Raw genomic sequence first — 14,094 nt, 5'->3', positions numbered from 1 at the left:
AAAAGCTGAAAGAAGCTGAAAGGAGCATAACAAGCTGGAATTAATTGAAAACAGTCAAATAGGCTGTAAGTAGCAGAAGTTACTATGAAAAATGTGAATTTATCAGAAAACGGCTGAAATTTGCTTAACATTTTCTAATAAAGGCAGCTGAAAATGTAGAACAAGGATAAATTAACAGAAGAAAGCAGAAAGAACACAAGTTTGCCCAGTTAGGCTGAAAGAAGCAGAAATTAGCACAAAAATGTAGAAACTATCTGAAATTTGCTGAAATTAGCAACAATAAAAAAAACTGCTGAAAAATAGCTAAAAAGCAGAAGTAAGGTAAAATTACCAGAAGGAAGTGGAGAAAGCACATTTTTGCTGAATTAGGGTGAAAAGGGTTTAAAATGAGTGCAAAAAAGTGGAATTAGCTGAAAAAGCTTAAATTAGCATAAAAACAGCTATATGGTAGTTGAAATAGTAGAAAAAGCTGAAACTTGCAGAAATAAGCTGAAATGAGCATAACAAGCTGGAATTAGCAGAAAGTAAGCACAAAAATGTTGTTTGACAGATTCTGAAAGAAGCACAAAACAGCTGAAATGAGCTGAAAGTAGCTGAAAAAAGTTTAAATTTGCACAAGGAAGCTGAAAGAAGCTGAAGCAGAACAAAATGTGAAAGGAGCAGTAAAAGGTTGTAAACAGATCTAAAGAGTTGAAGGATGTAAAATGAGCTCAATTCATTTTCAATGAGAAAAAAAACGACAGAAAATGCTAAATATTTCAAAAAGCTAAAGCTGTACCAATTTCAAAAGTCGTAGCAGGATTGTCCTGAAAGAGCTGAACGTTTTGATATAGAAGTCGCTTGAAAACTGATGAGAATCGCACAAAAAAAATATGGAAGAAAAATGGATCACAATAGTGTAAATATTCACACTATTATCGCTACCTATTTTAAATTGAAGAACATGGGAACGAACTGCTTGTGACAAAACGCATGAAGATGTATATACCATTCTGTGCTAAACGGTCTATTCTGTGCTCACACAACATTGAGTTTAGTAGTTTATGTCTGAATTATTCATAAAAGGCTTAACAAACAAATAAACATTGATTTGAAAAAAACATCAGACACAGGACTGAAAACAAGTAAAAATGCAGCCATTCATAAACAAATCCTTAAAATACCTTCAAACAGCCTGAAAATAATATTCCTTATGAACAATTTGAATTAAAGGACTTGTTCCTTGAATGAATGCTGTTAAAAAATAAGATAAATATTTACTTCCTTCAGGTGTCCAGGATTGAAGTTTGACAAAATGTGTTAAAAATACAGTACATTCAAAATGAACAAACCCTCAAAATCTAACACACAGTGTCATTCTTACAACATGGGCTACATAACAAAGATACAATTATTTATACATTCCAAGTGCAAGAAGGAGCATTTCCTCCACCTCTGCAGCCACTGGCCCCACATTCCAACCAGCTGGCAGACACTCTCATCATAGTCTTGGCTTGCCTGGCTGAAAAACACGTTTTTGTTGAATTTGTTGAAACGCGAGAAAAGTAAGAGACAAAATCATGTAACTCGTTGATGGCTTTGCTTGCAAACCCCTGTAGACATACACAGTTTAACAGAGTAGACAAAGACTGTGACGATAGGAAAAAACACATAATATATCAATTTATTTTTATCAGATGCAAATCGCCTGCTGTTTGAGCTTTAAGGTCATCTTATGATGATTTTTTATTATTTGTCTTTCGGCTGCTCCCTTCTTCAGGGATCGCCACAGCGAAGTAACTCGTATGAAGACTTGGCAATTGCTTTTATGTCGGATTCCGTTCCTGACGCAACCACAGATCACCGAGCTACCACAGCCCTCTGTGTGGAGCAGAGAGCTGTCGTCTAGGGCGCCCGGGGGACCAGATGGTGGGGGTTAAGAACTTTATTTATCGGCCCCGATTTCCGTAATTTTGGAAAATCGGAAATTGGCCGATACCTGCACGAGAAACCGATTTTACCGATTTATTTTTGTTTGTTTGTTTTAAAAACAATAAACTTCATTTATATTTCAGAGCACTACCTTGTGGCCAGTTAAAACAAGCTTGTATTGTTTCTAGGATATTGTTCAAAGGAATGTTTTTCAATAAAATAAGATTGAAAAACTGAAGTTGCATTGTGACCTTATAACACCTGACAGTGTTGCTTATAAAACAAAATCAATATCGGCCAAAATCGGAATTGGCCGGTCAGAAAACTGCAATTGGTGCATCCCTATTAAGAACCTTGCTCAAAGGTCCAGAGTGGGGCACATGAGGGTGAAGGCAGGTGTGGGTGCTTCACCTTTTCCCACCCACATTTTAATGTTGTCGGTCCGGGGGATCGAACCGGCAACCTTTTGATCACAGACTAGCCTTCTTTAACCTCTGCGCCGCCACCAAGCTCATATTATAATGAAAAGGGACATAATTGTAGTCGTTTTGGTCAAACCCTGAAAATAACTATGAGACATGCCATATTGCAAGAGTCTTCTTCTTTTGTCTTTTCCCTCTTCAGGGGTCACCACAGCGAATCATCCTTCTCCATGTCACTCTGTCCTCACTCCAACTACCTCCATGTCCTCTCTAACTGCATCCATATATCTCCTCTTTATCTTTTTCCTGGCAGCTGCATTTCTCACACCCTTCTACCAATACTGTCCCTCCTCTGGACATGTCCAAACCATCTCAGTCTGGTCTCTAACTTTATCTCCCAGTTGTTCAACCTGTGCTGTACCTCTGATGACCTCATTCCTAATCTTATCCATCCTTGTCAGTCCTAAGGAGAACCTTAACATCTTCATTTTTGCCAGTTCCAGTTCTTTCTCCTGTCTTTTTGTCAATGCCACTGTCTCCAGACCATACAACATTTCTGGTCTCACCACTGTCTTGTAAACTTTTTCTTTGACCTTTGCTGACACTCTTTAGTCGCAAATTACTCCTGAAATTTTCTCCTTCCTGCCTGGACTCTCTGTTTCACTTTTTTTTACCATATTTTTCATTTTTTCTGGACCGTTAACCCAAGATACTTGAAGCCCTGCACCTTTGTGACCTCTGCTCCTTGTATCCTCACTGTTCCACCTGCCCTCCTTCCATTCACATGCTTGTTGAAATGTTGAAAATGACTCTCAGCTACTACCACATCAAAATGGCTCCATCTCTGTAAAATTGACTGAGTTATAGCCATTTTTTTTTGTTTGCTGAAGTTGCGTAGCTGTGGCAGCTGTATTGATCGGTACTGACCTCAAAAGTTAATCAGTTTTCGAGGTACAACTAATGACTACTTTCTGTGAGTTTCATTAAAATTCGTCCTGTTGTTCATGAGATACTGTCACCCGCATTTGCCTTTCTGCGGATGGTAATTCTGCGGCAGAAGTCTCCTCAGATTCTTCAGCTCGGACGTTTTGTCTTTCAGAAAACCCACAGGACGTGGCTCCCACTGTGGGCTTCTCCAAGGTCGACCTCAAGCAGGGTAAGTTTGAGGTGACCATCTTCGACCTGGGCGGCGGGAAAAGAATCCGGGGCATCTGGAACAACTACTACTCTGAGTCACATGGCGTTGTGTTCGTGGTGGACTCCAGCGACGTCCAGCGGATCCAGGAGACACGCGAGACCATGGCAGAGGTCCTGCGACACCCCCGCATTGCAGGGAAACCTGTGCTAGTGTGAGTCAGTGACAGTCGGGTGGAGAAACTGAAAATGCAGATATTTGGAAAGATGACGGTCATTCCGTTCCTTTCTTTGCCCTCTGCTGATGATGTCCGGTCCGTCTGCTGGGTCCTGCATGCTGATTTGTGGCGACATCTGTTTAATCAGTAATCAGAACACAAAACCCAGACTGTGGAGCAGAGAGATGAAAGTACATTTTGTGATACTCAGAGTGTTCTAATCAGTAATCAGTCACATTTCCATAAGATTTCCATCCGCATTACAAAAACTGACTGCAGTAGCTGTCCTTGGAGTGACTTTTTCTGTCTTCTCAGTGGCCACTTTCAGAAGTTAGAAAATTGATCTTTTCTTTTCTCACCTTCTTTTGCTCTCAGACTCGCCAACAAACAAGACCAGGAGGGGGCGCTGGCCGAAGCGGACATAATCGAGAATCTGTCGTTGGAGAAGATCGTTAATGAGAACAAGTGTCTCTGTCAAATCGTAAGTATGGAGCAGAAATTAAAGGGCATGTTCTACACGTGTACAGTAGTCCCTTGTTTATTGCAGGGGTTACATTCCGGACTGCCCGCAATAAGTGAAAATCCACAAAGTTAAATCTATTTCTGTATTTATATATATTTTAATTCTTTAGAAACCCTTCCCACACTCTTGCAATGTTCTAAACTTTCAAACCTACGTGCTTTTTTTTCTTTTTCTTTTTAACCCAAGGGTAAACCAGGGTCTTTTTTCATTGAATGGTAAAACCAGCATATTTTTATAACTGAATGGTAAAACCAAGGTACATTCTGAACTTAATGGCAAAGCCAAGTTTTTTTTTAACAGAAGAGTAAAAACCAAGGTCTAGTTTTGAATCTACTGGTATAAACCAGGGTCTCATTTTTAACTGAATGGTAAAAACCAGGGTCTTTTTTTTGTTTTGAACCGATGAAAACAAGAGTCTTTTTTCATTTTCATTGAAACTAGGTCTTTTCTTGAACCAACGGATAAAATCCAGGGTCTTTTTTGAACAGACAAGAAAAAACCAGGGTCTATTTTTGAACTGATGGGCAAAACCATGGTAGCGCAGTTGGTAGAGCTGCCGCCTCTAATCGAGAAGGTCACCCCAGTTCAAATCCTGGCCGTGGGCCTTTCTGTATGGAGTTTTCATTTTCTCTCCGTGCATGCGTGGCTTTTCTCCGGGTACTCCGGTTTCCTCCCACAGACCAAAAACATGCATGTTAGACTGATTGGTAACTCTGAATTGTCCTTAGGTGTGAGTGAGAGAGTGAATGGTTGTTTGTGTCGTTTGTCTCTATGTGTCCCTGTGATGGACTGAAGACCTGTCCAGGGTGTCCCCCGCCTCTCGCACAGTGATGGCTGGACATGGACACCAGTGACCCCCGCAACCCGAAAAGGAAGAAGCGGGTAAAGATCATGGATGGATGGGTAAAATCAGAGTCTATTTTTAAACTGAAGGGTAAAATCAGGGTCTTCTTTTAACAGACAGGTAAAAATCCAGGGTCTTTTCTTTACTTAATGTTAAAACCAGGTTTAAATTTTTTTTTAATAGTTTGGTTAAACAAGGGTCTTTTTTTGAACCGACAAGTAAAACAAGGCTCTTTTTTAATTCAGTGGTAAAACCAGGGTCTTTTCTTGAATCAACAGGTGTCAACCAGGGTTTTTTTTTTTTTTAACCTAACAGTAAAACCAGGGTCTTTTTTTTAACTGAATTGTAAGACTGGGGTCAAGGATTCTTTTAGACTTGAGAGGGACAGACAGACATGTGACAAAGGGTCCTTCAAGGGGTCTATCCATATGGTGGCAAAGGTCTTTCAAACCTACCTCATTTTAACAACATAGTTATATGTAGCTACTGCCAAGTCTTCGTGCGACTCAGTTCGCTGAGGTGACCCCTGATGAAGGGAGAAGCTGAAAGAAAAAGAAAGAAGAAGTTATATGTAGCTAATAAATTTTACTCACTAGCTCTGCAGAACAACAGAGGCTCGGTTCCATTTCGACTTGGTTCCGTTTCAGCAGACATACCCTGCTGATTTTAGTCTGCTCCCTGGCTCGGGGTAGTGGTGATGGGCTCTGGAGGGAGCGCCAGCCCTACAGCAGCGCATCCTCGCTCGGAGGTCCTTGTGGGCCGGCAAGCCGGTCTCGGATTCGCCTATGGGTCTGGTTCTGTGCAGCCCTTAAGCACCGAAACACATTTTGGAGGGAGCCCGACTTTCGGATGGCCAGCACAGAACCAGATTGTGTCCAAATCTTGATGGAAAAAAAAAAGTCCTGTGGACTCCAGAGAGAAGCCGAACCTTCGGCGGAGTGTCCATGCTCGCAGGTCCTCATGAGCCAGCTAGCAGCTCTTGGGTTCAGCGATGGGTCTGGAGGTCTAGTTCTGCTCTGGTTCTGGTCTGGGTTTTGTGTGGCTCTCTGCATCCGCTGGGCACCAAAGTCATGTGTGCCAAAATTTTCTGATCAAAACAAAAATTTCCCTGTTGTATTTCAGCAGAAGGCAATGGGGTTTCTGGATGGGGCACTGTTGGCTTCTGGGAAATGTAGTCGTTATGAGCGGGGATACAGTGTAGGCTGATTGAAAGAAAACTTTAAAATGGCGGTGCCTGTCCGAAGAATTTATTTTTTTTGTTAACTTTTTACTGTACAGTATCCAGCACTGTCCTATTCACGCGAGTAATATTAAAGTTGCCAATCGTGTGTCATGTACAACTTGTTTTGTGTTCAATCTTTGAAAAACCTTGAAAGAGAGAGTGAGCAAAAGTCAAACCGCGAAGTAGCGAGGGACTACCGTACATGCAATAATTTGGTCTTATTTCATGCTCCTGGTGCAGGAACCCTGCTCTGCTGTTATAGGCTATGGGAAAAAGGTGGACAAGTCCATCAAAAAGGGTCTGAAGTGGCTCCTCAGCAACATCGCCAAGGACTACGAGGCCATCGCCGAGCGCGTGCAGAAGGACACGGCCGAGCAGCGCGCTCGGGAGGAGCAGGACAAGAAGGAGAGGGCGGAGAGAGTGCGACGGATACGAGAGGAGAGGTGAGGACGCCAGGGAGGAGTGGGGAATATGTTTGAAAGGTCAGAAGGTGGCAGTGGGTGAAGAAAGCCAAAGATCCATTATGAAGACGGGATTGACAGTCAAGAGAACAATAAATAAACCCTGGATGAAAATGAAGCGTATAAATGTCAGAGTACAAACTCCCTTAAATCTATCCTTTAATAAAAGAAACTAAAATATGAAAGTGTCATTTTACAGAAATGTCCTTTCTGTCTTTAGAGAACAGCAGGAGCGTGAAGAAGCAGAGCAAGAAGGCAGGCCGATCCAAGAGGAGGAAGGCGATGAAGAGAGCATACAAAGCCCCTTCCAGCCCATACACAATGTGCTTTCTAAGGTTGGCAGTCATCAGGAGGCGGATTAATACTGTATTATTGTTTTATTTTAGAGCCTCAAGATAGAGCTGGAGCTGGATTGTGCTTTGAGGCGATCCCTCTTATGTTCTTTTTCAGAATGAGGAACAAGAAAGGGAGAGGAAGAAGCAGGGACGCCTGCAGGAGGACAGGACAGGAGGTTTGGAGCAGGAAGACGAGGAGGACAACGCTGACGAGCCAGACGACACGAGACAAACTCCAGAGAACACAACTTCTAGTGAGTGTTTTTATTCAAAGGAAACATTTGCTTTGATATGATCACAGCAAAAATATTAGAGTTTACGTTGTGCAACGCTGCTTTTGAATATCATAGCAAACTGCAAATGTTGAGTTTATGATATGAAGCCGTGAAATTGTAACGAGATAACTGGACGATGAACAGAACGTCACACTTAAATTTGTGTTTTATCATTCAGCTGCAGTGTTTGTGTTTCCCACACAGCAGGTGGGCAAAGCAAAAAGAAAACGAACAAGCTGCACCTGAAGAGGAAGCACAGGGTGGACCCTCTGAGGACAGAAGACGGGCCTGCAGAGAGTCCCACGCCTCCACCTCCTCCAGGTCAGTGAATGCATCAAGAGCTGACGTTCAAACCTTCCCTCCCATGTTAGAGGTTTTACTGCAGTGGACCCGCAAAAGTTGCAATCATCTTCAAAAATTTCTAGCTTCTTGCAGTTTGTTTGTCTTCGACTTTATTGTGTCGATTTCTGTAATCAAGAAAGCCTAGACTTTAGAGCGTTCATATATCGTATTTTACTTCAACAATAAACTAAACTAGAGAAATTGCATTTACTGTGAAAATGCATTGTGATGCTTACTGATGAAGAATTTGCTGAAAAAAAAGCTGAAATTAGCAAAAGAAAACATGCTGAAACGTAGCAGAAAATCTAGAACAAGTGTAAATCAGTAGGCGAAAGCAGAAAAAACAAAAGTTGAAATGAGTGCAAAAATGTGGACAAAGCTATTATTAGCATAAAAACAGCTAAATAGTAGCCGAATTAACTGAAACGAGCATAAATAAGCTGAAAGGAGCATAACAAGTTGAAATAATTTAATTAGGCTGAAAGTAGCAGAAATGACCATGAAAATTTTGAATTTATATGAAAACAGTTGAAATTAGCTAAAAACATGACTTGTACCTGAAATGGAAGAACAGGCCTTAATTAGAGTCAGAGTCAGAGTTTCTTTATTGTCATTCGCACCTCATGTGGTACATGTGGTGGAGCGAAATTATGTACACAAGGTCCCAGTTACATCCAACAATAAAATGTATAAGAAAAACAGTAATAACATCTAAGATATGAACTAAGAAAAACATCAACTAAATATACACTAAGCATTCATAACATTAAAACATTGAACATCAGCACAAACATGAACATGAGTCCGTGTGAGCAGATGTGCACGCATGAACACATCAACATTGAAACAGATCAGCAGCAACATGAAACAGATCAGCAGCAACATGATATGGTTTTTCACAGTGATTATTCTGGTTAGAGATTCATGAGTCTAACAGCCTCAGGGTAGAAGCTGTTCCTCAGTCTAGTGGTTCTACACTTAATGCTTCTCAACCTCCTTCCTGAGGGAAGTGGGGCAAAAAGTGTGTGTGCTGGGTGAGTGGGGTCCTTCATGATGCAGGTAGCCCTCTTCCTGCATCTAGAGGTGTAGATGTCTGTGATGGTGGGGAGGCTGACTCCAACAGTCTTCTGTGCAGCCTTCACCACTCTCTGCAAAGCTTTTATTTCTGCAGCTGCGCAGCCTCCATGCCACACGTTGATGCTGGAGCACAGGATGCTCTTCACTGCACACCTGTAGAAGGAGGTGAGGACTGAGCTTCCCAGACCAGCTCGCCTCAGCCGTCTGAGGAAGTAGAGTCTCTGATGAGCTTTCTTGATCAAGCTGGTGGTGTTGTTGCTCCAGCTGAGGTTGTCATTCATGTGTACACCCAAGTACTTGTAGCTGGAGACCACTTCCACCGCAGATCCTCTTATGTTCAGGGGGGTGTAGATGTTTTTGTTCCTTCTGAAGTCCACAATCATCTCCTTTGTCTTCTTCACATTGATGTGAAGGTTATTCTCTTTGCACCAGCTCTCCAGGTGTTCCACCTCTTGCCTGCAGCTGGACTCATCATTGTTTGTGATGCATCCCACCACCACTGTATCATCTGCAAACTTTACCATGTGACAGCCTGGATGGGTAGCTGCACAATCATACGTGAGCAGAGTAAACAGGAGTGGGCTCAACACACATCCCTGAGGAGAGCCAGTGCTGAGGGTTATGGTGGAGGAGGAGAAGTTGTGGATCCTCACTAACTGTGGTCTGTTTGTTAAGAAGTCTAGTACCCAGTTGCAGATGGAGGGGCTTAGTCCTAGTGTGGATAGTTTGTCCATCAGGGTTTGGGGGATCATGGTGTTGAAGGCGGATGTGAAGTCCACAAAGAGCATACGGACGTAAGAGTTTTTCTGCTCCAGGTGGTTGAGCGCATTGTGGACCACAGAAGCAGAAGAAGCAGAAGCTTAGCAGAAGAAAGCAGAAAGAATATAATTGCTGGAATAGGTTTAAATAAGCAGAAATGAGCACAAAATTCAGGAAATTATCTAAAAGGCAAACAGCTGAAAAGTAGCTGAAATGTAGAAAGAAGCTTAAACTACCAGAAGGGAGCGGAAAGAGCTGAAATGAGCTCAAAAATGTTAAATTAACTGAAAAAGTTTAAATTAGCATAAAACAGCTAAATAGTAGCTGAAATTGCAGAAAAAGCTAAAACTAGCAGCAAAAAGCTGAAAGGAGCAAAATTCTATTCAATTCAAAATTCAAAAATACTTTATTAATCCCAGAGGGAAATTAAATGTTGTAACTCATCCTGGTTTCATTAAAGAGTTGTTATAGATGCTGATGGCTGTGGGCAGGAAGGGTCTCCTGTAGTGGTCTGTCTTACCTTGGACCTGAAGAAGCCTCTGACTGAAGACACTTTGTTGTTGTATGACAGTCTGATGAAGAGGGAACAAAAAAAAACAAGCTGAAAATAGTAGAAATAAGTTAGAAGAAGCACAGACATCTTCTAGTTAGCAGAAAGAATCTGAAAGGATCACAAAACAGCTGAAATTAGCTAAAAACATGCTGAATTGTAGCTGAAGTGAAAGAAAGGCCTAAATTAGCAGAGTAAAGCAGAAATAATATATTTGCTGAAATAGGTTTAAATAAGCAGAAATGAGCACAAAAAAATGGGAAATTTGCTCAAATGCAGAAAGAAGTTAGAAGAAGCACAAAAATCTTCTAGTTAGCAGAAAGAATGTGAAAGGAGCACAAAACAGCTGAATTTAAATAAAAACATGCTGAAATGAAGCTGAAATTGAAGAACAAGCCTAAATTAGCAGAAAAAAGCAGACAGAATGTATTTGCTGAATTAGGCTTAAATAAGCAGAAATTAGCACAAAAATGAGGAAATTAACTAAAAAAAAACAAAATTTAGCAAACAACAGCTGAAAACTAGCTGAAAAGGCAGAAAGAAGCTTAAACTACCAGAAGGAAGTGAAGAGAGCTAAAATGAGCTAAAAAAAAAAAGTGGTATTAGCTGGAAAAAGCTCAAATTTGCTTAAAAACTGTTAATTAGTAGCTGAAATAGAAAAAAAAAAAGAAGCTGAAACTAGAAGAACAAAGCTGAAAGAAATAGCTGAAAATAGCAGAGGTAAGTTAGAAGCACAAAAATTTTCTAGTTAGCAGAAAGAACATGAAAGGAGCACAAAACAGCTGGAAAAAACCCCAGCTGAAATTAGCTGAAAGTAGCTGAAAATAAGTTTAAATTTGCACAAGGAAGCTGAAAGAAGCTGAACCAGAACAAAATGTGAAAGGAGCAGTAAAAGGTTGTAAACAGATTTAAAGATTTGAAGGATGTAAAATGAGCTCAGTTCATTTTCGATGAGAAAAAAAAATGGCAGAAAAGGCTAAATATTTCAAAAAGCTAAAGTTGCACCAGTACCAAAAGTCACAGCAGGATTGTCCTGAAGGAGCTGAACGTTTTGATTTGTTGAAATAGCACAAAAATTGTGGAACGAGAAAGATGCCAAAAAATGTACGGAAGAAAAATCGTTCACATTAAAAGCATTCACACAAAAATACCAATGATTAGTTGCAGATTTTATAATAAAACTCCAATTAGTTTTCCTCACAGATAATCTTCAGTTCATTTGTTAAAGCAACACAATCCATTCCTTTCTAACCTACAACCCAAATTCTCGATTTAAAAAAAATAATTTTTGAATTTAATGTCGGCAACATATAAAAAAAGATGAGACAATGGCAACAAACGGCTGTAAAGTGGTACAAATACAGTGCATTGCGAAAGTATTCGAACCCCTTGAACTTTTCAACCTTTTGCCACATTTCAGGCTTCAAACATCAAGATATACAATTTTAATTTTTTGTGAAGAATCAACAACAAGTGGGACACAATCATGAAGTGGAATGAAATTTATTGGATGGGTCAAACTTTTTTAACAAATAAAAAACTGAAAAGTGGGGCGTGCAATATTATTGGGCCCCTTTACTTTCAGTGCAGCAAACTCACTCCAGAAGTTCAGTGAGGATCTATGAATGATCCAATGTTGTCCCAAATGACTGATGATGATAAATAGAATCCACCTGTGTGTAATCAAGTCTCCGTATAAAAGTACCTGCTCTGTGATAATCTCAGGGTTCTGTTCAGAGAGCATCATGAAGACCAAGGAAAACACCAGGCAGGTCTGAGATACTGTTGTGGAGAATTTTAAAGCTGGATTTGGATGCAAAAAGATTTCCCAAGCTTTAAACATCCCAAGGAGCACTGTGCAAGCAATCATATTGAAATGGAAGGAGTATCAGACCAATGCAAATCTACCAAGACCCGGCCGTCCCTCTAAACTTTCATCTGGAACAAGGAGAAGACTGATCAGAGATGCAGCCAAGAGGCCCATGATCACTCTGGATGAACTGCAGAGATCTACAGCTGAGGTGGGAGAGTCTGTCCATAGGACAACAATCAGTCGTACACTGCACAAATCTGGCCTTTATGGAAGAGTGGCAAGAAGAAAGCCATTCTCAAAGATCTCCATAAAAAGTGTTGTTTAAAGTTTACCACAAGCACCTGGGAGACACACCAAACATGTGGAAGAAGGTGCTCTGGTCAGATGAAACCAAAATCGAACTGTTTGGCCACAATGCAAAACGATATGTTTGGCATTAAAAACAACACAGCTAATCACCCTGAACACACCATCCCCACTGTCAAACATGGTGGTGGCAGCATCATGGTTTGGGCCTGCTTTTTATCAGCAGGGACAGGGAAGATGGTCAGAATTGATGGGAAGATGGATGGGGTCAAATACAGGACCATTCTGGAAGAAAACCTGTTTGAGTCTGCAAGAGACCTGAGACTGGGACGGAGATTTATCTTCCAACAAGACAATGATCCAAAACATAAAGCCAAATCTACAATGGAATGGTTCACAAATAAATGTATCCAGATGTTGGAATGGCCAAGTCAAAGTCCAGACCTGAATCCAATCAAGAATCTGTGGAAAGAGCTGAAGACTGCTGTTCACAAACGCTCTCCATCCAACATCACTGAGCTCGAGCTGTTTTGCAGGAAGAATGGGCAAGAATTTCAGTCTCTCCATGTGCAAAACTGATAGAGACATACCCCAAGAGACTTGCAGCTGGAACTGCAGCAAAAGGCGGCGCTACAAAGTATTAAAGCAAGGGGGCCGAATAATATTGCACGCCCCACTTTTCAGTTTATTATTTGTTGAAAACGTTTGACACATCCAATAAATTTCATTCCACTTCACGATTGTGTCCCACTTGTTGTTGATTCTTCAAAAATTTTAAAATTTTATATCTTTACGTTTGAAGCCTGAAATGTGGCAAAAGGTTGTAAAGTTCCAAGGGGGCCGAATACTTTCTCGCAAGGCACTGTAGAAAACAGCTGTAAGAGCGGTTTGCAACATATTAGATTTCTGGGTATAAAAAGAGCTAAACTGTTCTGTGCTCAGAAAAAAGTGAAAATTTAAATTCTTATTGGAAACCACGGCTTTCATTCTAAAGAATAAAGGGACCATCCAGCTTGCTAAAGAAGTGCACGGCTCAAAAGTCTGCCTCTCTGCTGGTGTGGGGGTTCATTATTGCCAATGGCATAAGCAGTTACAGTAAAGTAACCACAAGACATACAATTCATTTGCGCTGTGTGTCTTGACCAGACCTCTCTTAGCTCCACAAAGCCCCAACCCTACAGAAGGGAGGGGCAACGGTGCAAGCTGAGACATGAGCAAATATCCAGAACATCATCGACACGTTTTTCCTCGTGTCATCATGTTTTATCTTGCTTAGCTGTGCCAGCAAAGCTTTAGGCCGTACCTGCTTTTCAGCTCCCTTCAGCACAAGTTCTCCTCACCTCTCAAGTTCAATTCATTTCAGTTTATTTCTATAGCACCAAGTCACAACAGAATCATCTCAGGGCACTGAACAGAAACATTCATATACCGTATTTTTCGGATTATAAGGTGCACTTAAAATCTTTTAATTTTCTCAAAAATCGACGGTGAGCCTTCTAATCAGGTGCCCCTTATGTATTAATTCTAGTTGGGCTTACTGACCTTCTACTAATTTTATGTGGTTACTGCGAATGAGTTGAATAAAGTTTAACTTATCTGTTTTGTTTCGCTTAATGCGCCTTATAATCCGAAAAATACGGTATATAAAAATAAATGAACACTATTTATCGAAGGAGCAGACTGATTTGAGTTTAACTCCATCGCTGACTCATCGTGAGCAAGCTTGAAGGCGACAGTGGAAAGGAAAAACTCCCTTATGAGCAAAACCTTTAGCTGAACCAGGCTCAGGGCAAGCGGCCATCTGCTTCGACCGGCTGGGTTTGAGAGGAACAGGAAGGAAGAACAGATACACAATGGCAGGTAGAATCGCATGATAAGATAGAAATAATATCAAATGAAAAC

General features: G+C 40.9%; 1 protein-coding gene across 3 annotated transcripts in view; it reads left to right on the top strand.

Moving 5' to 3' along the window:
* arl13b (ADP-ribosylation factor-like 13b) overlaps positions 1 to 14,094 on the top strand; it is a 29,311-nt gene that overhangs the window by 8,986 nt on the left and 6,231 nt on the right. For 2 of the 3 annotated variants that reach the window (XM_037696659.1, XM_037696661.1), the window contains exons 3-8: positions 3,433 to 3,682; positions 4,061 to 4,166; positions 6,515 to 6,717; positions 6,956 to 7,070; positions 7,186 to 7,324; positions 7,550 to 7,666. In XM_037696659.1, coding sequence (XP_037552587.1) covers positions 3,433 to 3,682; positions 4,061 to 4,166; positions 6,515 to 6,717; positions 6,956 to 7,070; positions 7,186 to 7,324; positions 7,550 to 7,666 — 930 coding nt within the window. The remainder of the gene's footprint in view (positions 1 to 3,432; positions 3,683 to 4,060; positions 4,167 to 6,514; positions 6,718 to 6,955; positions 7,071 to 7,185; positions 7,325 to 7,549; positions 7,667 to 14,094) is intronic. The other variant, XM_037696660.1, reaches the window with a different exon arrangement.

The sequence above is a fragment of the Nematolebias whitei genome, chromosome 23 (genome assembly GCF_014905685.2).
Source record: "Nematolebias whitei isolate Nwh7 chromosome 23, NemWhi1, whole genome shotgun sequence".
Taxonomy (NCBI): domain Eukaryota; kingdom Metazoa; phylum Chordata; class Actinopteri; order Cyprinodontiformes; family Rivulidae; genus Nematolebias; species Nematolebias whitei.
The sequence above is the reverse complement of the archived record's forward strand: the minus strand, read 5'-3'. Positions and strand labels throughout refer to the sequence as shown.